The sequence below is a fragment of the Salmo trutta genome, chromosome 1 (assembly GCF_901001165.1).
Source record: "Salmo trutta chromosome 1, fSalTru1.1, whole genome shotgun sequence".
Classification (NCBI taxonomy): Eukaryota; Metazoa; Chordata; class Actinopteri; order Salmoniformes; family Salmonidae; genus Salmo; species Salmo trutta.
Window position 1 is genome coordinate 46,016,567 of NC_042957.1, and position 26,267 is coordinate 46,042,833.

A 26,267-nucleotide genomic window follows, 5' to 3' on the forward strand; every position below is an offset into this window, starting at 1 on the left:
AGAATGGTGTCGTCTGCGTAGAGGTGGATCAGATAATCACCAGCAGCAAGTGCGACCTCATTGATATATACAGAGAAAAGAGTCTGCCTGAGAACTGAACCCTGTGGGACCCCCATAGAGAGTGCCAGAGGTCCGGACAACAGGCCCTCCGATTTGACACACTGAACTCTATCTGAGAAGTGAACCAGGCGAGGCAGTAATTTGAGAAGCCAAGGGTTTCCCAAACTTTGTCCCCTCTGGGTGCATGTTTTGGTTTTTACCGTAGCACTAGATGAGTTGGTTATTTTAATTCGCTGTGCAGTGCTAGGGCAGGACCGAGTTTGGGAAACCCTGGGGTAATCTACCCTTCTGTCTCTTCACCTTTTTTTATGTACAGTTTCATCACAGACTATTTGTTTGTGGATATTTTAGACACAGAAAGAAAATGCCCACTGCTGTCCACAATCCTCAATAGAATACATACAGATGTTTACTGACTATTTGAATGTCCAACAAGGCTTCCCTTACAGCCTTTTAGTGAGACAGTTAGAGCTTGGTTGGTTCTACAGTCTTTATACTACAAATCCCACAATTCCATAGGCTTCACTCCTGACGTCTTGAAAGGGAGGCGCGGCAATATTTTTCCTCCCCATATTTTATTTACTATATTTATTTATTAATTAATTTTTTTCTAGACAAAAATGGAGAACCATGGCCACATATCTTACCAATAGCATACGGACGATTAAACGTGTATTCGGATTAAAGTAGCAAGGTTGCTGACGAGCTAATAAAAAAACCACAAAACAAGAATCACACAATAGAAAACGAGAACAATAGCCACGCTCATCCGTCTATTCAGATTTTCTCTTTCATTTTGACTGGAATTTATAGGGAAACCCGCAGCAGACATTTAAGCTGCGAAATAAGATATTTTTTAACAAAACGTTCTCTCTCGAAATCATGTGCCATTTTGCGTGTTTTGAAGACCTCAAGAACACGTTGGAAGACGTTTGAGAGACCAAGAAACAGGGATAGGGGTCAAAGAATGGAGTGAATGGCACAAAAAACGCTATGTGTTGCGTCTTGAAATGTATTGTTATATACCCATTCGGCAACCCTTTACATCTCTGCCTAATCTAGAGTAGACCGTCAAGAAGGATAAATCTAGTTATCTTTCTAGCTACCATTATTACTGTAACAACATGGAACGCATGTGAACGTGCCATACGGGACCCAGAATCAGCAAGAAAGGCTACAGGAGAAAGAAACAAGGAAGCGATCCCATAACAGCTAATATCAAAGCTAGCTAGCTAACTGTTGGCTAATAATATTATTTCTAATGCGCGACCAAGGAGTATGCGACTCGATACCAAGAGGTTAGTAATTATAACAGTTTACCACTAAACTCACATTCAATGTGATCAGGTATCTACTACATTATTTTTGCAAGATGCTGAGCAATATGAAAGAGGAAGAGCATTGCAGGGAAGCGAATGGAGGAGAGATGACGGAGGACTGTGTGTAATCAATTGATCATTTTATTCATTGATATAACAATGCATTTTTTCAATGTTATTCATGTACAGAATCTTCACTACACAACATGTAGTGAACTAACTACGTACAGTAGCCAGTAAAGCAGCCACACTGGTTAGCTAGCTAACGTTAGCTGCTAAGTTATTGGCTGCGCATCTTCATTGTAGCTAGCTAACGTTAGCTAGTCATCCAATTCAATCTTGCGCTACAGGCCATAATGTGGGCAGCCATGTATCCTTACAGAATGGACAAGTCCCTTCCAACAAACAACATTGCTATGAAAAATTACAAGCATGTTTTATCAATATATGATTTGTGTGCTAAGTAAATGCTTGTTGTGGTTGTTAGGAAGCAGGCTAACAAGCTTTCTTGCCACAGCAGCTAGCAACACCAAGACTTGGTTGAATTATTTCTTGCCATCTCATTAATCAAACCCCAGTATTTACTGAATTATTGTCTATAAAACAAGTCGCTGGATGTAAGTTTACTGCACTATAACACATCCATTTAATGACTTGGCTTAATTGGCAAAGGTTCCTCTCCTCTCAGTCACAAATGACTGTTTTGATTTCACGAGTGCCTGGCTGGTACTAACGTCTATCTCAGTTCAGTTTCTGCAATATCACGCCTCTGTCCTTCCTTACCCTCTCTCCTTAGCCCCTCTTTGTGTGAGATGGAGAGAGACTGATACACTTGGTCCATGTTTGGCTCTAATTTATAACATCCTATATTATTCTCATCTCTGCTTTTCACCCCCCAAGCCAGCTAGCTAGGTGTCAGTGCATTACTCTGTCTCATTATATTCCATACACATCTGTTTATCTACATTACTTCATGCAAAGTATAGCCTACAATTTAGGGTTGGGCTGATATATGATTATATCGTGATGTTTGACATTGATGATATATCAGGAAGTGCAAGACTATATATACTCTATTTGATCTTTACAAATCAAAACTGTGCAGTTTTATCAGTTAGGCTGTATCAATATGTAAAAAATGGAAGTCCAAATTAATTAACAGAGATAATTTAATGAGAATGCGACTAATATTGTAAATAAGCACACAAATTGAACAGTCTGGAATGATTTAGTCATTACAGCCCAAACTATTTTTGAATATCGCAATATTTGGAGTAGCATATTGTTGATATGATATCACATCTGATATGATATCAAATATAATTTTATTTGTCACATGCTTCGTAAACAACAGGTGTAGACTAACAGTGGCATTGCAGAGACATAGAAAGTATAGAAATAATAGAAAAGTAATAAGATACCCAATAAGTAACGTTAACTTGGCTGTATACACCGGGTACCAGTAACGAGTTGATGTGCAGGGGTACAAGGTAATTGAGGTATATATATGTTCATATAACTAGAGATAGAGTGACTAGGCAACAGGATAGATAATAAACAGTAGCAGATGCATATGTGATGAACTATTTAGCAGTCTTATGGCTTGGGGTAGAAGCTGTTCGGGGTTCTGTTGGTTCCAGACTTGGTGCAGCGGTACCGCTTGCTGTGCCATAGCAGAGAGAACAGTCAATTACTTGGGTGGCTGGAGTCTTTGAGAATTTGGAGGGCCTTCCTCTGACACTGCCTGGTATAGAGGTCCTGGATGGCATGGAGCTTGGCCCCAGTCATGTAATAATGGGCTGGATGCACCACCCTCTGTAGTGCCTTGCAGACAGGTGCCAAGCAGTTGCCATACCAAGCGGTGATGCAGCCAGTCAAGATGCTCTCAATGGTGCAGTTGTAGAACTTTTTGAGGATCTTAGCGCCCACGCCAAATCTTTTCAGCCTCCTGAGGGGGAAGAGGCGTTGTCGTTCCCTCTTTGCGACTGTTGGTGTGTGTCGACCATGATAGATCCTTAGAGATGTGGAAACCGAGAAACTTGAAGCTTTCAACCCGTTCCACTACAGCCCTGTTGACGTGAATGGGGATGAGCTCGGCCCTCTGTTTCCTGTAGTCCACAATCAGCTCCTTTATCTTGCTGACTTTGAGGGAGAGGTTGTTGTCCATGCATCATACTGCCAGGTCTCAGACCTCCTCCCTATAAGCTTTCTCATTACTGTCGGTGATCAGGCCTACCATTGTTGTCGTCAGCAAACTTAATGATGGTTCTGAAGTCGTGTGTGGCTACACAGTCATGGGTAAACAGGGAGTACAGAAGGGGACTAAGCATGCACCCCTGAGGGGCCCCCGTGTTGAGGGTCAGCTTGGCGGATATGTTGTTGCCTACCCTCACCACCTGGGGGTGGCCCATCAAGAATTCCAGGATCCAGTTGCAGGGGGAGGTGTTTAGTCCCAGGGTCCTTAGCTTAATAATGAGTTTGGTGGGCACTATGGTGTTGAACGCTGAGCTGTAGTCAATGAACAGCATTCTCACATATGTGTTCCTCTTGTCCAGGTGGGAGAGGGCAGTGTGGGTTGCTATAGAGATTGTCATATGTGGATCTGTTGGGGAGGCCTGCGAATTGGAGTGAGCCATGACGAGCCTGTCAAAGCATTTTATGGCTACAGATGTGAGTACTATGGGGATAGTCATTTAGAGGTTACCTTGGTGTTCTTGGGCACAGGGACTATGGTGGTCTGCTTGAAACATGTAGGTATAACAGACTGGGTCAGGGAGAGGTTGAACATTTCAGTGAAGACACTTGCCAGCTGGGCCTTGAATGTTAACCTGTTTTAAATGTCTTACTCACATCAGCTACAGAAGAGCTCACACAGTCGTCCGGAACAGCTGGTGCTCTCATGCATGGTTCAGTGTTGCTTGCTTCAAAGCGAGCATACAAGGCATTTAGCTCGTCTGGTAGGCTCGCACCACTGGGCAGCTCACGGCTGCATTTCCCTTTGTAATCCGTGATAGTTTAAAAGCCCTGCCACATCTGACGAGCATCAGAGCTGGTGAAGTAGCGTTCGATCATAGTCCTGTATTGATGCTTTCCCTGTTTCATGACTCGTCGGAGGTCGTAGCGGGATTTCTTATAAGCGTCCAGATTAGTGTCCTGCTTTTTGAAAGCAGCAGCTGTAGCCTTTCGCTCAGTGCAGACGTTGCCTGTAATCCATGGCTTCTGGTTGGAAATGTATGTACTGTCACTGTGGGGACGATGTTGTCGATGCACTTATTAATGAAGCCGGTGACTGATGTGGTGTACTCCTCAATGACATCGGAGGAATCCCGGAACATATTCCAGTCTGTGCTAGCGAAGGTCATGCTGGACGGGAGCAGATGACATGCATCCATTGAATGGCTGGTCTTTCAAATCCAGACACTGCATGCCGCAATGCCCCCTGTAGGTAAAATTATTTTTGGAAATATCCACCGAAGTCTAAAAAATACTTTTGAATTATTTCCGAAGAGAATCAGTTATCGTTGTGTATCACCTGTAACAGGCAAAATATGCCAAACCCTCGTGTAATTGTGGAGTAGATAGGCCTGTACAGTTCTGTTTCCTATAGGGTTTTAAATGAGCACTATGCCTTAAAGTACCATCCAGAGATTGTGGCACCAACATTAAACTTGGCCTCTTTTTTAAAGGTTCTAAAAACAGGAGAAATGGTAGCCTAATGCAGTTCATGCACTGGCTGAAGGTCCACAGAGACAGAGTTTGTGCCATCAGTGAGCACTTAATTTGAAATGCAGTTACTCAAAATCTCAGAGATTGTAAAAATATGTCCACGATCGAATGATGAATCATAGGCCCATTAGATATTTCAAAGTCTATTCTCTCAGGCTAAAATATCTGTTTAGTTGCCCACGCAATGCAATTTGAACCTCCCAAAACCCCTCAACGTCCTCAGTCACTCATGATGCAATAATGATCTTCCTGACCAGTCTCTAGTTCTAGGCAGGAACCACATTATTGTTTTACAGAAGAGACGGCCCAGGGCCTTAGCCACGGGCTCTTTGATTCTGGCTGTTTTGAGGAAATGTAGGATCACCTGTGTTAGTTGCTAGAGAGAAGGGGCGGGGCGAGATTTGTTTGTACAAGAAGTAAGTTCCCAAGGCTTTGTCTTCCAAGTTATGCAACTAGCTTGGGGCCTGTCACATGGGCTTAGGCTAAGAGTAAACCAATCCTATTTTTATTAGAGGCCATGGAATGCAGAGATTCCATACACTCCCAACAGTATTTGCCCTGTTGTATTTGATAACATGGGGGTAAGGAGCATATGCTATAGTTATAGCCTGTCAGCACTTATGGTGTATGTCTGAGGAGTAGTCTAGAGAGCAGACTGGCCTCCTGTTGCTCACTAGTGTTTGCACTGTCAGTCTTTCTCTCTCTCTTAAATGTCTATGAATGCACTGGCATGCGTGTTCAGTCTGTTCACTGAATAAGCTCTTGTCCCTTCTCTCTTTCCTTCTCTTTCTCTATCCTCTCTTTGGAGAACACCCCGGTTTGTGTATGTTCATGAACTGTTTGTCCTCCCTCCCATATGACATGAGGGGATTTTCAGATTGTGGTGCTTATCTGTATTTGCAGTGTATTTTTGTGCTAACCTGTCTAATTTTCTTCAGTTACTGCAGAATGGATGTCCGGATGTTAATTGTCTCCCGTTTTCCAGTTGACTTTAGTGTATGTAAAGTTTGTGTTGACCTCTCTCCTCAGTTAACTGCAGAGGCGATGTCAGATAGTATGTGCATATGATATAGGCTGTAGCTGTATATGTAGTGCATAGGACTATCTTATGTACAGTGCATTTGGAAAGTATTCAGACCCCCTTCACCTTTTCTACATTTTGTTACATTAAAGCCTTATTCTAAAATGGATAAAATAGTTTTTTCCCTGTCATCAATCTACACACAACACCCTTAATGACAAAGCAAAAACAGGTTTTAGAAATTTTTGCTAATTTATTAAAAAATGTAAACTGAAACATTACATTTTTCAGTACTTTGTTGAAGCACTTTTGGCAGCGATTAAAGCCTCGAGTCTTCTTGGGTATGACGATACATGATTGGCACACCTGTTTTTGGGGAGTTTCTCCCATCCGCAGATCATCTCAAGCTCTGCCAGGTTGGATGGGGAGCGTTGCTGCACAGCTATTTTAAGGTCTTTCCAGAGATGTTCGTTCGGGCTCAAGTCTGGCCTTTGGCTGGGCCACTCAAGGACATTCAGAAACTTGTCCCGAAGCCACTCCTGTGTTTTCTTGGCTGTGTGCTTAGGGTCGTTGTCCTGTTGGAAGGTGAACATTCGCCCCAGTCTCAGGTCCTGAGTGATCTGGTGCAGGGTTTCACCAAGGATCTCTCTGTACTTGGCTCTGTTCATCTTTCCCTCGTTCTTGACTAGTCTCCCAGTCCCTGCCGCTGAAAAACATCCCTACAGGATGATGCTGCCACCACCATGCTTCGCCATAGGGATGGTACCAGGTTTCCTCCAGAAATGACACTTGGCATTCAGAGTTCAATCTTGGTTTCATCAGGCTAGAGAATCTTGTTTCTCATGGTCCTAGAGTCCTTCAGGTACTCAAGGATGATCAAGAGAAACAGGATGCACCTGAGCTCAATTTCGAGTCTCATAGCAAAGGTTCTGAATACTTAAGTAAATAAGGTATTTCTGTTTTCTGTGAAGATGTAACTTTTTTTATTTTTAGAATAAGATTGTAACGTAATAAAATGGGGGTCTGAATATTTTCCGAATGCGCTGTGTACATTTGTGTTTACCTGTATCTCTTTTTTTCTCTCCAGAGGGGAGGTCTGGCTGTTGGCATCTAGTATATATTTGTATTGACCTGTTTCTCTCCTCTCCCCAGTTGACTGCAGAGGGGATGTCAGGCAGTAAGGCTCTGGGAGGGGCACGGCGGCGGCGGACGCGGTGCCGGCGTTGTCAGGCCTGCATGCGGACCGAGTGCGGCGAGTGCCACTTCTGCAAGGACATGAAAAAGTTTGGCGGGCCTGGAAGGATGAAGCAGTCCTGTCTGCTCCGACAGTGCACAGCGGTAAGTTAGAACACACACTAGTGATGGGGGGGGAGAAATCGATATAGTTACATATTAGGAAATTATTTCTGAGGTTGTAGGGTTTTTACAATATTATTTTTGCGCTAGTTGGCTGTACCTGCACCAAAATTCCAGTATTTTTCCTTCATAGTTTGTTCTCCATCTTCTTTTTAAATAGGCAACCAATTTGTTTTCAGCAAGTTTTTATTTCCATGACTGATGAAAACATCTCATGGCTCTCTCTTGTCCCTCTGCCGTAGACATATGGTAAACAATATGTTTTAACATCGCAATAAAATCACAACTGGCAGCTTCATTAAATAGTACACGCAAAACACCAGCCTCAACGTCAACAGTGAAGAGGCGACTCCAGGATGCTGGCCTTCTAGGCAGAGTTGCAAAGGAAAAGCCAATAGGACTGGCCAATAAAAAGATTAAGATGGGCAAAAGAACACAGAAACTGGACAGAGGAAAATTGGGGGGAAAAAAGTGTTATGGACAGACAAATCTAAGTTTGAGGTGTTCGGATCACAAAGAAGAACATTCGTGAGACGCAGACAAAATGAAAAGATGCTGGAGGCAATGTGATGGTCTGGGGGTGCTTTGGTGGTGGTAAAGTGGGAGATTTGTAAAGGGTTAAAGGGATCTTGAAGAGGGAAGGCTATCACTCCATTTGGAACACCATGCCATACCCTGTGGACGGCGCTTAATTGGAGCCAATTTCCTTCTACTACAGGACAATGACCCAAAGCACAGCTCCAAACTATGCAAGAACTATTTGGGGAAGAAGCGGTCAGCTGGTATTCTGTCTATAATGGAGTAGCCAGCGCAGTCACCGGATCTCAACCCTATTGAGCTGTTGTGGGAGCAGCTTGACCGTATGGTACGTAAGAAGTGCTCATGTAACAGTATAGCTTCCGTCCCTCTCCTCGCCCCAACCTGGGCTTGAACCAGGGACCCTCTGCACACATCAACAACTGACACCCACGAAGCATAGTTACCCATCGCGCCACAAAAGCCGCGGCCCTTGCAAAGCAAGGGGAACAACTAATTCAGGTCTCAGAGCTAGTGACGTCACCCGATTGAAACGCTATTAGCGCGCACCACCGCTAACTAACACATCGGTTACACCCATCAAGCCAATCCATCTTGTGGGAGGTGCTTCAGGAAGCATGGGGTGAAATCTCTTCAGATTACCTCAACAAATTGACAACTAGAATGCCAAAGGTCTGCAAGGCTGTACTTGCTGCAAATGGAGGATTCTTTGACGAAAGCAAAGTTTGAAGGATACAATTATTACTTGAATTAAAAATCATTATTTATAATTTTATCAACGTCTTGACTATTTCCTATTCATTTTGCAACTCATTTCATGTATGTTTTCATGAAAAACAAGGACATTTCTAAGTGACCCCAAACTTTTGAATGGTAGTGTATGAATTGTTCCAACTGATGCCATTTTCTAGATAGGCTGTAACATCTGACACACATTTTTGGAACATGCACAGTACATACAGTGCATTAGGAAAGTATTCAGATCCCTTTTTCCACATTGTTACGTTACAGCCTTATTCTAAATCGTTAACGATTTTTTATTTATTTAATCCAATCTACACACAATACCTCATAATGACGCCAGGACAGCGGAGTCAATCACCACCTTCCAGAGACACCTGAAACCCTACCTCTTTAAGGAATACTTGGGATAGGATAAAGTAATCCTTCTAGCCCCACCTCCCCACCCGCCCCCCAAAAAAGATATAGATGTACTATTGTAAAGTGGTTGTTCCACTGGATATCATAAGGTGAATGCACCAATTTGTAAGTCGCTCTGGATAAGAGCGTCTGCTAAATGACGTAAATGTAAATGACAAAGCGAAAACAGGTTTTTAGAAATCTTTGCAAATGTATTAAATAACCAGATACCTTACTTAAGTATTCAGACCCTTTGCTATGAGACTTGAACTTGAGCTCCGGTGCATTGTTTCAATTGATCATCCTTGAGATGTTTCTACAACTTGATTGGAGTCCACTTGTCGTAAATTAAATTGATTGGACATGATTTGGAAAGGCACACCTGTCTATATAAGGTCCCACAGTTGATAGTGCATGTCAGAGTAAAAACCAAGTCATGAGGTCGAAGGAATTGTCTGTAAAGCTGAGAGATAGGATTGTGTTGAGGAACAGGTCTGGGGAAGGGTACCAAAACATTTCTGGAGCATTGAAGGTCCCCAATAACACAGTGGCCTCCATAATTATTAAATGGAAGAAGTTTGGAATCCCCAAGACTCCTAGAGCTGGCTGCCCGGCCAAACTGAGCAATTGGGGGAGAAGGGCCATGGTCAGGTAGGTGACCAAGAACGAGATGGCTACTCTGACAGAGCTCCAGAGTTCCTATGTGGAGATGGGAGAACCTTCCAGAAGGACAACCATCTATGCAGCACTCCACCAATAAGGCCTTTATGGTAGAGTGGCCAGACTGAAGCCACTCCTCAGTAAAAGGCACATGAAAGCCCGCTTGGAGTTTGCCAAAGGCACCTAAAGACTCTGACCATGAGAAACAAGATTCAACTCTTTGGACTGAATGTCAAGTGTCACGTCTGGAGGAAACCTAGCACCATCCCGATGGTGAAGCATGGTGGTGGCAGCATTACATTTACATTTTAGTCATTTAGCAGACACTCTTATCCAGAGCGGCAGCATCATGCTGTGGGGATGTTTTTCAGCAGCAGGGACTGGGAGATGAGTTGGGATCGAGGGAAAGATGAACGGAGCAAAGTACAGAGAGATCCTTGATGAAAACCTGCTCCAGAGCGCTCAGGACCTCAGACTGGGACGACGGTTCACCTTCCAATAGGACAACGACCATAAGCACACAGCCAAGACAACGCATGAGTGGCTTTGGGACATGTCTCTGCATATCCTTGAGTGGCCCAGCCAGAGCCCGGACTTGAACCCGATCTAACTTCTCTGGAGAGATGTGAAAATAGCTGTGCAGCGACGCTTGGAAAAGGAGGTCTGAATACTTTCCGAATGGACTGTATATTTGCTTTTGTCGTTTTCAATGTATAATGATATTTGATTGGCATCTGGTATATAGAGCACATTACATAGCCTAATTAACCTCGGTAACACATATTGTAATTTATCCACGCAAGACTGAAGTTAAGGTTGTTTTTCCTGTTACACAAACCCTCCACCCTGCCAAACAATAAACATGTGAAGAAGGGAGTCTCCACATACACTGCTAACATGTTTTGACCCGCATCTTTTCCCGAATGTGAAAGGACGAGCGAGCTTTTGGCATATCCCTCGCACTCATTGAGATCCCATCTAAACAGAAACCACTGTTTAGACTGGAATATAAACTCATGTTGTTTATGGTACACAATTGATTGACATAACCCATTGACTACAGTTACAGTACCTTCAGAAAATATTCATACTCCTTGATTTACATAAATATGCACACCCATTTGACACTCAAAATTGAGCCCAAGTGCATTTCCTTTGATCATCCTTGATGTCACTACAACTTGATTGGACTCCACCTGTGGCCAATTAAATTGTTTGGACATGATTTAGAAAAACACCTGTCCTATAGAAGGTCCCACAGTTTACAGTGCATGTCGGAGCAGAAACTATCATGAAATCTGAGGAACTGTCTGTAGATCTCTGAGATAGAATTGTAATGAGGCATACAGTGGCAAGAAAAAGTTTGAACCCTTGGATTTAATAACTTGTTGACCCTCATTTTGGCAGCAATAACCTCAACCAAAATTTTTATTAGTTGTGAATCAGACCTGCACAAAGGTCAGGAAGAATTTTGGACCATTCCTCTTTACAAAACTGTTTCAGTTCAGCAATATTCTTGGATGTCTGGTGTGAACTAGGATTCTTCTTAACCTCATTGAGCATTCTGCGCTGTGCTCTTGCAGTCATCTTTGCAGGATGGCCACTCCTAGGGAGTAGCAACAGTGCTTAACTTTATCCATTTATAGACAATTTGTCCTATCGTGGACTGATGAAAATCAAGGCTTTTAGAGATACTTTTATAACCCTTTCCAGTGTTATGCAAGTCAACAATTCTTAATCTTAGGTCTTCTGAGACATCTTTTGTTCGAGGCATGGTTCATATCAGGCAATGCTTCTTGTGAATAGCAAACTCAAACTTTGAGTGTTTTTTATAGGGCTAGGCAGCTCTAACCAACATCTCTAATCTCGTCTCATTGATTGGACTCCAATTAGCTTTTGGAGAAGTCATTAGCCTAGGGGTTCAAATACGTACATACTTTTTCTAACCTACACTGTGAATGTTTAAATGATGTATTCAATATAGACAAGAAAAATACAAGAATTTGTGTGTTATTAGTTTAAGCACACTGTCTATTGTTGTGACTTAAATGAAGATGGGGTGGCAGATAGCCATGTGTTTAGAGCGTTGGGCCAGTAACCAAAAAGTTGCTAGATCAAATCCCTAAGCTGACAAGGTAAAAATCTGTCGCTATCCCCTGAACAAGGCAGATCAAATTTGATGACCAATTTATGCAGAAATCCAGGTAATTCCAAAGGGTTCACATACTTTTTCTTGCCACTGTATATCTGAGGAAGGGTATAAAATAATTTATAGTGTGTTGAAAGTTTCCAAGCGCACATTGGTCTCAAAAATATGGAACTTCCCAGACTGCCTAGAGGTGGCCCTCCGACCAAACTGAGCAACCAGGCAAGAAGGACCTTGGTCAGGGAGGTGACCAAAGAACCCAATGACCACTCTGACAGAACTAGAATGTTCCTTGGATGAGATGGGAGAACCTGCCAGAAGGAAAGCAGTCTTAGATGTGCTTTTGTATGTATGCCAGTGGGTATGCTGTATATATTGTTTTTATTGATTCTATGGAACCAACCCAAGACTCCCTGGAAAACATTGGCAATTGTTACTGAGTAGACAATCCTGGCTAAATAAATAAAATGAAGTAAAAAATGAGTTTCTACAGCACTTCACCAATCTGGGCTTTATGGGAGAGTGGCCAAACGGAAGCCACTCCTGAGAAATAGGCAGATGACGGCACACCTTGAGTTTGCAAAAAGGCTCTGAGATCATGAGGCAAAATATTCTGTTGTCTGATGAGAGAAATATTTTACTCTTAGGTCTGAATGCAAAGTGCTATGTCTGGAGAAAACCAGGCACTGTTCATCACCTGTCTAACGCCTTCCCTACCGTGAAGCATGGTGGTGGCAGCCTCATGGTATGTGGATGCTTTTCAGCAGCAGGGACTGGTAAGGGTGGGAACAATAAGGGGAGCCAAATGCACACAAATAAGAACTTGCTTCAGAGTGCAAATTACCTTAACTGGGGCGAAGATTAACGTTCCAACAGGACAATAACCCCAAGCATACAACCTGGGCAACACTGGAATGGCTCGAGAACAAGAATGTGAAGTCCTTGAGTGGCCCAGCCAAAGCCCAGACTTGAATCCCATTTGAAAATCTGTAGAAAGACTTGAAGATTGCTGTTCATCGCTAATATGTATCTAATTTAAAAGAGCTTGAGAAAATGTGAAAGGAAGAATGTGCAAAGCTGATACAGACATACCCAAGACGACTCAAAGCTGTAATCGATGCAAAATGTGCTTCTATTGACTCGGGTGTCAATACTTATGTAAATTAGATTTATGTAGAAAAAGTAATATAAATTAGCAACATTATACTGAAAACATGCTTTCACTTTTTCATTATGTTGTATTGTGTGTAGATGGGTGAGAGAGAAATCTTGGAAGTCAAGGGGAATTAATATACTGCTCAAAGAATAAAGGGAACACTAAAATAACACATCCTAGATCTGAATGAATGAAATAATGTTATTAAATACTTTTTCTTTACATAGTTAAATGTGCTGACAACAAAATCGCACAAAAATAATCAATGGAAATCTAATTTATCAACCCATGGAGGTCTGGATTTGGAGTCACACTCAAAATTAAAGTGGAAAACCACACTACAGGCTAATCCAACTTTGATGTAATGTCCTTAAAACAAGTCAAAATGAGGCTCAGTAGTGTGTGTGGCCTCCACGTGCCTGTATGACCTCCCTACAACGCCTGGGCATGCTCCTGATGAGGTGGCGGATGGTTTCCTGAGGGATCTCCTCCCAGACCTGGACTAAAGCATCCGCCAACTCCTGGACAGTCTGTGGTGCAACGTGGCGTTGGTGGATGGAGCGAGACATGATGTCCCAGATGTGCTCAATTGGATTCAGGTCTGGGGAACGGGCGGGCCAGTCCATAGCATCAATGCCTTCCTCTTGCAGGAACTGCTGACACACTCCAGCCACATGAGGTCTAGCATTGTCTTGCATTAGGAGGAACCCAGGGCCAACCGCACCAGCATATGGTCTCACAAGGGGTCTGAGGATCTCATCTCGGTACCTAATGGCAGTCAGGCTACCTCTGGCGAGCACATGGAGGGCTGTGCGGCCCCCCCAAATAAATGCCACCCCACACCATGACTGGCCCACCGCCAAACCGGTCATGCTGGAGGATGTTGCAGGCAGCAGAACATTCTCCACGGCATCTCCAGACTCTGTCACATGTGCTCAGTGTGAACCTGCTTTCATCTGTGAAGAGCACAGGGCGCCAGTGGCGAATTTGCCAATCTTGGTGTTCTCTGGCAAATGCCAAACATTCTGCACGGTGTTGGGCTGTAAGCTCAACCCCCACCTGTGGACGTCGGGCCCTCATACCAACCTCCTGATGTACTGGCCTGTCTCCTGGTAGCGACACTACGCTGACAGACACAGCAAACCTTCTTGCCTCAGCTTGCATTGATGTGCCATCCTGGATGAGCTGCACTACCTGAGCCACTTGTGTGGGTTGTAGACTCCGTCTCATGCTACCACTAGAGTGAAAGCACCGCCAGCATTCAAAAGTGACCAAAACACCAGCCAGGAAGCATAGGAACTGAGAAGTGGTCTGTGGTCACCACCTGCAGAACCACTCCTTTATTGGGGGTGTCTTGCTAATTGCCTATAATTTCCACCCGTTGTCTATTCCATTTGCACAACAGCATGTGAAATGTATTGTCAATCAGTGTTGCTTCCTAAGTGGACAGTTTGATTTCACAGAAGTGTGATTGACTTGGAGTTACATTGTGTTGTTTAAGTGTTCCCTTTATTTTTTTGAGCAGTGTACTTTCTGAAGGCCCTGTATGACATACAACATGTCAACTGTTTGCTGCTGCTTACATTCTGCAAATCGGCCCCTCTGGTTTAGAAAAAGCTGTTTCAGAATGCGATTGTCATCAAAATAGAGTAGTCATCCCCTGCATGAAAATGGATAAGCTTGTTAGAATGCCTTTAGTGATTTAAGGGGTGACTCTTTTTTTTTATCGATTTGGTTTGCGAATGCCTCAAATGGCATAGATGGCTGGTAGCTTAGATGTGGGAAATGTGATGTGTTTCCTTGGTAACTGAGCACATTGTTACTTGGGTGTTTGTTTTTTTGGAGGGTAGCAATTTGCTTTGAACAGTTAATCTCCTAGCTATCCGTCTAGAAAACATATCTTGTGGGGAAGGAAAGAAATTCGGTTGGATGGCTACGGAGATTCTAATCCACAGAATCTGTGCAGATTTAAGACCTACTCTCATCTCATATTAATGCCTAATCATTTGTCAATGGATCTAGGCTAGATTCTGTTGGCCTCATATTTTTTGGCTTGATAAGTGTGTAATTTTCACCTCAGCTCAGTTTATTTTTTTGATCCTATCAAAATTCCACTGTTGGCAGGTTAATGAAAATGTTGAGCTGGACAACTGGGGTAATGTGTCAAAGAAAATAAACCTAATAAAAACAGTGCTCTGTCCCTGTGCTTCTGAAAAGCACTCCAAAAACCGCTAAACTAAATTTAATGCATTTGCTTTCATCCACACACTCTCAGTTAGCTAGGTCCTCATAAGAGCGTCAGTTTGGATACATAATAAACATACCATCCATAGTGAATGAATACATAGTTACAGCTCCAACTCTGAGCCCTCTATCCTGAATGGGCCCATATACAATATTTGATTCATTTACATATACACATTATATTGGTTACGCACATACAATATTTGATTTATATTGAATAAGTACAGGCCTACATTCCACACCTAATGTGTATATTATATCGTTTAACATGGTTATATAACGTGTTATGTTTTTATTTTCTTCCTTGCAGCCTGTGTTACCCCACACAGCAGTGTGCTTCTCGTGTGGGGAGGCGGGGAAGGAGGACACGGTGGACACAGAAGAAGAGAAGTTTAGCCTCTCTCTGATGGAGTGTACCATCTGCAACGAGATCATCCACCCCAGCTGCCTCAAGGTGGGGCCAGACCCTCCATGTGTATGGCCGGCTGTCATAGCTGGAGAAGTAGAGTGTGTCTCTCTCTCTCTCACACACACAATCTTCCATTCATACTGTCCTAAGTGAAATGTCTGCTCTGTCTAGTATTGGTTACATACATTTATTGATTGCATTATTGTGATTTCGTTGTTTATTTTCTCCAACCTACAGATGGGTAAAGCAGAAGGCATCATAAACGATGAAATTCCGAATTGTTGGGAGTGTCCAAAATGCCACAAGGAAGGCAAGACCAGTAAGGTGAGAACTGTGACTGGGAACACTGGTCTGTCAGGCTCTGCTGATAAAACAAAACCAGAGGGTGACAAAGGACATCTATGATTGTATGGATTAAACAATAATGGTTGATAAGATAGGAGGATTGATTTGGAATGGAACACGTTGTGTAAATAAGCTCTTAAATTGGAATATAATTTTGTGTTTCATTGACCCTATCCCCATTTCATATACTGAAGTAGGCTATAGTAGGGATGGCAGGTAGCCTAGTGGTTGGAGCGTTGGGCCAGTAACCAAAAGGTTGCTAGATCGAATCCCCGAGCTGCCATGGTACAAATCTGTCGTTCTACCCCTGAACAAGGCAGTTAACCCGCTGTTCTTAGGCCGTCATTGTAAATAAGAATTTCTTCTTAACTGACTTGCCAAGTTAAATAAGTAAAAAATTACATGGAGTGCATTTGGAAAGTATTCAGAACCCTTGACTTTTCCCACATTTTGTTACGCCTCATTCTAAAATGGATTACATTGTTTTTTTCCCCCCTCAATCTATACACAATACCCTGTAATGACAAAGCAAATACAGGTTTTTAGAAATCTTTGCAAATGTATTAAAAAATAAAAACGTAAATATCGCATTTACATAAGTATTCAGACCCTTTACTCAGTACTTTGTTGAAACACTTTTGGCAGTGATTACAGCCTCGTCTTCTTAGGTATGATGCTACAAGCTTGGCACACCTGTATTTGGGGAGTTTCTCCCATTCTTCTCTGCAGATCCGCTCAAGCTCTGCCAGGCTGGATGGGGAGTGTCGCTGCACAGCTATTTTCAGGTCTCTCTAGAGATGTTGAATTGGGTTCAAGTCCGGGTTCTGGCTGGGCCACTCAAGGACATTCAGAAACTTGTCCCGAAGCCACTCCTGTGTTTTCTTGGCTGTGCGCTTAGGGTCGTTGTCCTGTTGAAAGGTGAACCTTCGTCCCAGTCTCAAGGTCCTGAGCGCTCTGGAGCAGGTTTTCACCAAGGATCTCTCCGTACTTTTCTCTGTTCATCTTTCCCTCAATCCTGACTAGTCTCCCAGTCCCTGCCACTGAAAAATATCCCCACAGCATGATGCTGCCACCACCATGCTTCACTATAGGGATGGTGCCAGGTTTCCTCCAGATGTGACGCTTGGCATTCAGGCCAAAGAGTTGAATCTTGGTTTCATCAGACCAGAGAATCTTGTTTCTCATGGTCTGAGACTCTTTTAGGTGCCTTTTGGCAAATTCCAAGCGGGCTGTCATATGCTTTTTACTGAGGAGTGGCTTCCGTCTGGCCACTGTATTATAAAGGTGGAGTGCTGCAGATGTGGTTGTCCTTCTGGAAGGTTCTCTCATCTCCATAGATGAGCTCTGTCAGAGTGACCATCAGGTTCTTGGTCACCTCCATGACCATGGCCCTTCTCCCCCCGATTGCTCAGTTTGGCCGGGCGGCTAGCTGTAAGAAGATTCTTGGTGGTTCCACACTTCTTCCATTTAAGAATGATGGCCAGTGGGTTCTTGGGGACCTTCAATGCTGCAGAATTTTTTTTGGTCCCTTCCCCAGATCTGTACCTCGACACAATCCTGTCTCGAAGCTCTATGGACAATCCCTTCAACCTCATGGCTTGGTTTTTGCTCTGACATGTAGTATCAACTGTGGGACCTTGTGTGCCTTTCCAAATCATGTTCAATTAATTTAATTTGTAGAAACATCTCAAGGATGATCAGTGGAAACAGGATGCACCTGAGCTCAATTAGAAGTTATTTTCTTTTTTTAAATTTGCCAAAATGTCTAAACCTGTTTTCGCATTGTCATTATGGGGTAGATTATGTGTAGATTGAGGATACATTTTTTTTTTACATTTTCAAATAAGGCTGTAACGTAACAAAGTGGAAAAAGGAAAGTGGTCTGAATACATTCCGAATACACAGTACATATTCTTAAATCCTCTTCCCCTTTCTCCACACATCAGGACGGGGGTGATGGCTCAGGGAAGAGGCGGATGGACAACGGGGAAGTAGGCCGATGGAAGCTAACGGACGATCCTCCGCCCACCAAAAAGAAACCCCCCTCTTTAGAAGACGGGGGGCGGCAGGACGGTCACAAGAGAAAGAAGGAGAAGGAGCTTCCTCAGGACAGCGGCCCCAAAAAGAAGGTTGGAAGATCGTTGCAGTATGCAAATATTTAGTATGCACACTGAGTATACCAAACATTAGGAACACCTTCTTAATATTGAGTTGCATACCCCCCTTTTGCCCTCAAAACAGCCTCAATTCGTCAGGGCATGGACTCTAAAAGGGGCAGAAAGCGTTCCACGGGGATGCTGGCCCATGTTGACCCCAATGCTTCCCACAGTTGTGTCAAGTTGGCTGGATGTCTTGATAGACATGGGAAACTGTGTATCAACGCTATTGTGAAAAACCCAGCAGCGCTGCGGTTCTTGACACAAATCGGTGGTGCTGGTACCTAGTACCATACCCCGTTCAAAAGCACTTAAATATTTTGTCTTGCCCATTCACCCTCTGAATGGCACACACACTATTCATGTCTTAATTGTCTCAAGGCTTAAAAATACTTATTTAACCTGTTCCCCCCTTTCATCTACACTGATTTTGAAGTGGATTTAACAAGTGACATCAAAAAGGGATCATAGCTTTCACCTGGATTCATCTGGTCAGTCTGTCATGGAAAGTGCAGGTGTCCTTAATGTTTTGTATACTCAGTGTATCGTTGCTTAGAGGCCTACTAGTTGTGACCAGTTGCTATGAACGCAGCTTGCCAACTCTTGTCTCTGTCTGACCTTCTCACTCAGATGAAAGGGGCACATGAAAAACGCTTGAAAAAGGTAAATCTTCATATGAAGATGAAGTTTTAAGCTCCGTCATAAAGCATATGGTAACTAAGAGCTAGATTCAATCTGTATCGCGGTAGATCCCCGTAAATTTAAGAAAAAAGGTGATTTCTGATTGAGCTGACATCTGCAGTGTTTACCGTGAATGCAGTCTTCGCGAATTCGGGAACATTGCCTTAGAATTTCAATCGAGCGATAACGCGGATCTTCTGGGATACGGACTGAATCCATCTCTTAGTTGAGTTAGTTATATTTCTCAATGGTAAAGGTTAGGGTTCATGCTCCTCTGTCACTCTCTTCACTAACGTTATCCCTCCCATGACAGAAACAGAAGCCTAACGTGTCAGAGACTGCAGAGTCCAATGGGCCCAACTCCTCCACCGGAGGCGGCCAGGGTTCCGGAGGGGGTTCCAACTCCACGCAGTCCCCCACCTCCACGGCCAGCCAGGACCAGCGCTCGCACCACCGCGAGAAATTGGAGCGCTTCAAGCGCATGTGTCAGCTCCTTGAGCGTGTCCGCGAGTCCAGCTCATCGAGCTCGTCTAGTTCCGAGTCCGACTCGGAGTCCGACTCTGACTCGCCTTCCGGTTCAGATGGCCGCCGCGGCTCTGAACCCTCCTCCCCCGTACCCGTCGCTTATAGCAACAGTGCAAGGGAGCGCAATCGGGAAAGGGACAGGGAGAGGGACAGGAGGCTGGCGGAGCTGGGCTTCAGTGCCAGTGAGGACTCTGAGGGAAGTGTTAAGGAGGAGGAGGAGGAGGAGGCGGTGGAGGAGCAGGTTGTGGGAGACAAGCCTCGGCGTAGGGGGGAGGGACCTCCACGGGGCCGCAAGGGGCTCACGACGGACGGGAATGACGAGGAGAGCGTGGAGAGGAGTCGGAAGTCTACCCCATTGCCTCCACCCTCCCCTCTCTCCTCCACTCAGCCTCCACCTTCCTCCGGCCATGGCCCCTCGCCAGGTTCCGAGGGCTTCTCCGGTAAGCGCAGCAATGGCTCTGAGACGCGCAATGGACGGACAAGGGCGGGGGTGAGGGACAGGGAGACTCAGGAGAAGGAGAACGCCAACAACAGTGGCGGCTCGGGGGCCAACCACCGACACGGAACTGGCAAAGGCAACAAGGGCAACAAGATCCGTAGCAACAAGCAAACAGGGTCCCAACCAACGTCGAGGAACAGTAGCAACTCTTCCGCTTCTACTGCCACTACCACATCCAACGGGGGAGGGGGGGGGCTGCTGGGCCCAGGCAGCAACTCCTCAGGGGGCATGTCAGCCCTCGCCGCCTCACCCCGGTCACAGCCGTCCCGGATGGCTCCACGCTCGCAGATGATGAAACGCAGCCCCCCTGCTGTGCCCTCGCCTCCCCGGCCTGTTCAGATGGAGCGGCACTTGGTGCGGCCACCGCCCGCCTGCCCCGAGCCCCACTGCCTGCCCCTGGACAGCGGCTCCTCCCACGTGATGCCCCGCGACGTCTGGCTCCGCGTCTTCCAGCACCTCAGCCAGAGGGAGCTGTGCGTCTGCATGAGGGTCTGTCGGACATGGAGCCGGTGGTAAGTCTAGACAAAAGGTTCAGATGTGGTCAGCATCCGGTTGGGCTGGAAGAGGGTGGTTCAACACACATTTGTTTGGACTACTAAGAAATGCATCTTTGATGTTGAGAACAATAGAAAACCATCCCTGAAAGGATATTCATTGACTACAGTGTCTCAAATTCTGTGGTGTACAGTAGACCAGACTTTCTTTTGTTCTCATCCCAGTCTTTTATTTTCTCTTGCTCTCTCAGGTGCTGTGATAAGAGATTGTGGACTCAGATTGACCTCAGCCGGCAGCGCTCCATCACCCCTCCTATGCTGAGTGGTATAATCCGCAGGCAACCAGTCTCCCTTAACCTGGGCTATACCAACATCTCGAAGAAGCAGCTCATGTGGCTCATCAACCGTCTACAAGGTATCTTGTGTTCATTCAACACCTCTGCCTCCCTACTACATATTTTTTCCATCAATATAGCCTGATCGTGTCCTATTGTAGTTGGGCTGTCGTCGCCGTATTGCTAGTCTGCCTCAGGGATTACGCTAACTCCTGGCCTTCCGCTTTCTCTCCCAGGTCTACTGGAGCTGAATGTGTCGGGCTGTCCCTGGTCCTCTGTGTCGGCCCTGTGTCAGGCTGCTTGTCCCTGCCTGCGTCTGCTCGACCTCAGCCGGGTAGAAGACATGAAGGACTCGCACCTGAGGGAGCTACTGGCGCCCCCTACTGACACTCGGACAGGTTAGTGACAAGTCACTCACATGATTGATTAGCCATCCATAACCTGCAATACATTATGGAAGGGAAGATGCCATGTTGTGTTCATTGGATAGACTTGATATCACAAATGCCAATCTGTGCTGTAATGTACTGTTTAATTTCACTATACTGTCATGCTTGTTTCCAGTGAATGTTGTTGCAAGTGAACAACCACTCACTCTTCATAAGCATGATAAACACACAGACTGAATCTTAAAAGTCCTGTAACATATTTTGCTTTGTTCTTGGTCAAAAAGCTCATGGAGAGAGCAGAGGGGGGAGGTTCCAGAACGTAACGGAGCTGCGATTGGCCGGGCTGGACTTGACAGATGTCACGTCCCGCCTGTTGGTGCGCTACCTGCCCCACTTGACCAAGCTGGACCTGAGTCAGTGTGGCAACATCACGGACCAGACTATCCACACACTGACCTCCCCCATGTCCCCACTGAAGGACAGCCTCACCCACCTCAACCTGGCAGGTAAAGACTACACAGTAGACTCACTAGCCCCAAATACACCAAGGTAGGTACCCTGTTTTTTTATTTTTTGTGTATTTGAGTATTGCAGGTTCAGACCACTAATGAGCAGGGGGATCTGCTCCAGATAATGACCTCTTCTTCCCTCTGAGATGTTTAATCATGCTAAAGTAGCAACATACAGAGATACGTGTTCTCTTATTTCCCAACCATATCAACCTGGCTCCTGATTCAAATATTTAAACCAGGTCTACTCATGGAAGTGTTGCAGTCATTGTGGTTATGTAGGTTGACCGTTGGTTGTTAACCTCCTGTTGTTTCCTCCTGTCCGCAGGCTGTGTGAAGGTGACAGAGCAGTGCCTGCCCCTGTTGCGCCGCTGTGCCTCCCTACAGAGCGCTGACCTGCGCTCCTGCACCTTGCTCACCCCCGATGTCTGTCAGCTCCTCTCCTTCCCTTGCCCTGACGATAGAGTGCTGCTCAAGAACAGCTAAGGGCCTGCGACGCCCTCCTCCTGCCACCTCCCCCCCCCCCCCCCCACATCAACCACCGCCACACTACAGAGAGATAAGCGAACGAGAGGGACCCTGCGATGTGGGCAGTGAGCTAGCCACTGAGGGAAAAGGACATGGAGTGGGAGCCACGAAAGAGAAAGGGGGATTAGAGAAAGAGAACCATAGACCTTTGCCTACATTTCTCTGGATTGACTTGTTTGTGAACGGACATCATTGAAAATGTTTCAGCATGTACATATTCAATATCTGTACAATGGGTGTGTGTATATAAATGTAGTTTACTGTAAATTATCCACTCTCCGCCCCTTACCTCCCTCCTACCCTCACACCAACCATGGCACACATTATCCAGCTGACATGTGTAAAGGCACTGCACTGCGCTGCCGTCTTCAACTAGCATCATTTGCACTCCATAATTAAAAGCTCCTGATGAACGAATCAATTTCCTATTTCGTGGCGTCAGACTACGAAGAATGTACCCAATGCCAGAGGCTGTGCCCCATCAGAAGCCGTTTAATGTACAGACGGATGCTGGGCTGGTGTTTGTGTGTGTGTCTTTAAGTATGTGTGAGAGATGTAAACAGTGTTAATGTGACAATTGGAGCGAGAAAGAGACGGAGATATGACCTGTGTCTGTTTCCTTCACCACTAAGCTCTCTGCTGCCCTCAATCTTTCAGGGGGGTAAGGACATTCAAGGTCCTACATATCCTGTTCAATGGCCGAGAGCCACTAGAGCCCAAAACTCCGAGCCCCGACCACAACCTCTTCCCGCCCAACGTGCCATTCTTATGAGGTCTGTCCATCCTTGTGAATCTGATTGTCCTACTCTGTACCCTGGACAGCCCTTCCCATCACACTGTCTCTGCTGCCATGGCCCTTTTGCAGCTTATGCTGCCCACCGTCTGTGCTGTGTGCGTACATTATGCAGAGAGCTGGACCTTGCTGTGCCCGACTGCAATGAACCATGCTTACCGTACTGTTCCATACCAGACCTGGGATTCGTCAAGGCCCCTTTATTCCCTGCTTCACGATGCCTGGCTGATGTAACATTATCTTGTATATGTGCAGACTGGTTCAGTCTAGATCACGACCGCACGAACTTAGAAGTGAATGACTGACACGTTTTGAGTATGAATTGGGAAAACTGTCAAACTGAGACCGTCCGATGCACCGATGCACGCTGCTCCACGTGGCAGGGGGGATTAAAATTTAAGGCTGACCCTGGTTGGACTTCTGCCTCAGATGTGAGGGACTTTGACATGAAAACCCAATTCTGGGGAAATATTCAGTGTCCACATGCTGCTCATCTTCCAAAGCCAAGAACATCCCAGCCCATCCAACCTGCATCGCAATGCAACCTTAAGGTCTTGTAGGATGAGGGTTTGACTCAGTTGCAGCATTAACCCCCAAATCATTTCTCCATTAGGGTTACCCCTGTGCATGCTGGGTTTTGACTCTAATCACAAATCCAGTGCAGTATTTTTTTTATTCAGTCAACTTTTTTAACCAGTCCACTCTCAATCCAGTTCAGAGGCCAACGTCAACAGTCAGGGTGAGCAGGAACAACTATCATCATTAATATGGATGTTACCGGTTGAAACCAGCATGTACAGGAGGTTGTTCAGACCAGCATGTACAGGAGGTTGTTCAGACCAGAGCCTAAGCTGTATTGAATTTGATTGAGAGGGAATTGAAGACTTTATAGCTGTATTGAATTAACATAAGCAGTATTTGACATGCGTAAACGGTATTCAGCTGAATCGGGATGCATTGGACCAGTTCAAACAGCTGTCGGACTGATAGGGCCAGTTCATTCAGTATTGGACTGGACAGCACTTTGTCCTGCAATGCTGGACTCAACCATGCCAGGTTGGGTCAAGTGTTTCCCTTGTCTGTCTGTTTCTCCTCCTTCTATAGCGGTTGTCCACTTCCTGAGCCATGTTGATCTGTATTTGTGCTTCAGTGCCACAGTGGATCTTGCTGCTGTGTGCTATCTGGAGCTAAACCCCACCAACTCTAGGCGGGTTGGTGGACAGTCTTGAGCCTCAATCTGTAATTCTCATCTAAATCATGTGTTTCCATATCCTTTCAACTATTCTGTTAGACTTTCAGTGATTCCATCCTCATCAGTTCTGTTTCAATACCATTATTAGAAGTCAAATCAGCTTCCTTTGGGTGTACATGTAGGGCTAGAGACCTGCCAAGTAACTATTGAGCCACTAGACAAATGGTAGTTGTCCCATTTGCATTGTTGTACAACTGACTAGGTATCCCCCTTTCCCTAAAAGGTTGGTTTCATCTTTACCCAGTTGTGTATTCTAAATCGTTTCCAGTGTTCCTGTGTGAATTTATAGACTTGCGTACAAAGCATTGGTACCAAGATTGCACTAACTGATCGATCATAAGACAATTTAGGAGGGAACACTGAGCTATAGTGTGCTTTATTACCCTGAAAGGGGTAAATGTTAAAACAGGTCAAATTAAAAAACAGCCAAATCATGAACCTCAAACTTGATTCAAAAATAGGACTAATTAGCTGTCCATGCTAGTTACCATTTACCTGGGTAGTCCAGTGTGTTTCAATGTTAGCTCAGGTTGAGTCCTACTTTAGATCATAGATGAAAGTCATTGTTTGCCACTAAGCTATGCTGCTTACAGAGCTGAGCTTACCACGTAGCAATTTGGCTTACAGCGAAGCAAATGTCCAATATATGGTGGAAAATTGCCTTCTGCCATACACACTCATCCGGATCAATATTTAAATTTTCATAGACAATGGGTCAGTTTTCAAAAAATGTTTACTTCCATCAGTAATGTGGGGTTGTTACTACTCCTTGTCATCCAGTATGTTCTAGCATGAGAAAGCATATCAAAAGTTAAACTGACAACCACTTTCAGAGAAAATAAATGGGTGGTGGTTCATCGGAATAGATCCGGTAGTCGATAAGGAAATTATTCCAGACTCAAATCTGTCATTCTCACCCCCATCCTGATCCCAACATCCCAGCCTAGTCAAGTTGACTCAGACTTGACCCCTAGATTGTACAGTCTTGTCTCTACCAAACTGTACCAGAGCGAAGCACTGGATCAACGTTGTCATCACCTCTTGCCAAAATTCCTGCTTTGTTGAGAAGGGGCATTTTATCCATTTTCGTTTTGCTCTTGTTTATTTGTTCTTTGTTTCTTCCATTGTGTTGATCAAAATGAGAAAGAAAAGTAGAACGATGTGAAAAAGAGAAACTCAAGGCAGCTACTTACGAGTGACTACTGTAAAATGACTAACTAAATAAAAGACAGTGGGGTGGTTTTTACACTGTGTGGCCTCTGCTGATTTCTCAGATCTTACATTCAGTTATGTTGCCTACATAGCAGCGCACTCTTAGTCCACTTTCAATGGAACGCCGTTTGGGTCTTTGCGTGTCAAAGACACGTCATATAAGCTTGACCTGAATATGACTGCACATCACGTAACTTAACACGTTCATTCATGTAGTTATTACACATTGATTACACTATCACTCATATTTCATTTGTCACAACGATTCATCGATACGTATGCCATGATGCTGATAAAGTTGTCTCGTGCACCTACAGTGCCATGATAACTATATAGCTTGGTGTCATTTAAAATGACCCTAATTTATAAGACAGCTCATATTTGATTAATGGTGGTCAGACCCATCTGTGAAGCTAGCCACAAGAAGGAATTGCCACCAAAGTGGACTTTGCACTTAGCCTTAAATAAAAGTATGTCTGACAGTGATGCAAATGAATACAAATAGTAGAATAGATCATGCTAAACGAGGTTGAAAAGTTATATAAAATCAACAAGACTGTTGAAATCACACTGGATGTACTGTACTTTAGAATTGCATTGGGGGCATACTTATTTCACTATACAGACTTACCCCATGTCATTGATCCACAATCCATATGTATCAGTCTACTCCGTTACAAATCAAATGGTATTCGTCATGTGCCGAATACAACCGGTGTAGACCTTAGTGAAATGCTTACTTACAAGCCCTTAACTAACAATGCAGTTAAGAAAA

The 26,267-nt window shown here is 44.6% G+C and overlaps 1 protein-coding gene across 2 annotated transcripts; it reads left to right on the forward strand.

Moving 5' to 3' along the window:
• Nucleotides 1-638: 638 nt before the first annotated feature.
• Nucleotides 639-25,526, forward strand: LOC115197202 (F-box/LRR-repeat protein 19). Of its 2 annotated transcripts, XM_029758518.1 has the most exons (11): nt 639-1,358; nt 7,279-7,464; nt 15,676-15,819; nt 16,012-16,098; nt 18,066-18,248; nt 18,906-18,938; nt 19,270-20,492; nt 20,726-20,889; nt 21,046-21,207; nt 21,483-21,704; nt 22,036-25,526. In XM_029758518.1, the coding sequence occupies exons 2-11, from the start codon at nt 7,294-7,296 to the stop codon at nt 22,191-22,193; spliced, it is 2,547 nt and encodes an 848-aa protein (XP_029614378.1). In that variant the 5' UTR covers nt 639-1,358; nt 7,279-7,293; the 3' UTR covers nt 22,194-25,526. The 2 variants fall into 2 exon arrangements, with proteins under 2 accessions (XP_029614378.1, XP_029614387.1); XM_029758527.1 differs by lacking the exon at nt 18,906-18,938.
• The last annotated feature ends 741 nt before the right edge of the window (nt 25,527-26,267 follow it).

What these genes read in the sequence shown, in the direction of transcription:
- LOC115197202 (XM_029758518.1), top strand. Translation starts at nt 7,294, where the DNA reads ATGTCAGGCAGTAAGGCTCTGGGAGGGGCACGGCGGCGGCGGACGCGG. An exon ending in GCTCATCAACCGTCTACAAG is followed by an intron (nt 20,890 to 21,045) that starts GTATCTTGTGTT and finishes TTTCTCTCCCAG; the next exon opens with GTCTACTGGAGCTGAATGTG. An exon ending in CCCTACTGACACTCGGACAG is followed by an intron (nt 21,208 to 21,482) that starts GTTAGTGACAAG and finishes TTGGTCAAAAAG; the next exon opens with CTCATGGAGAGAGCAGAGGG.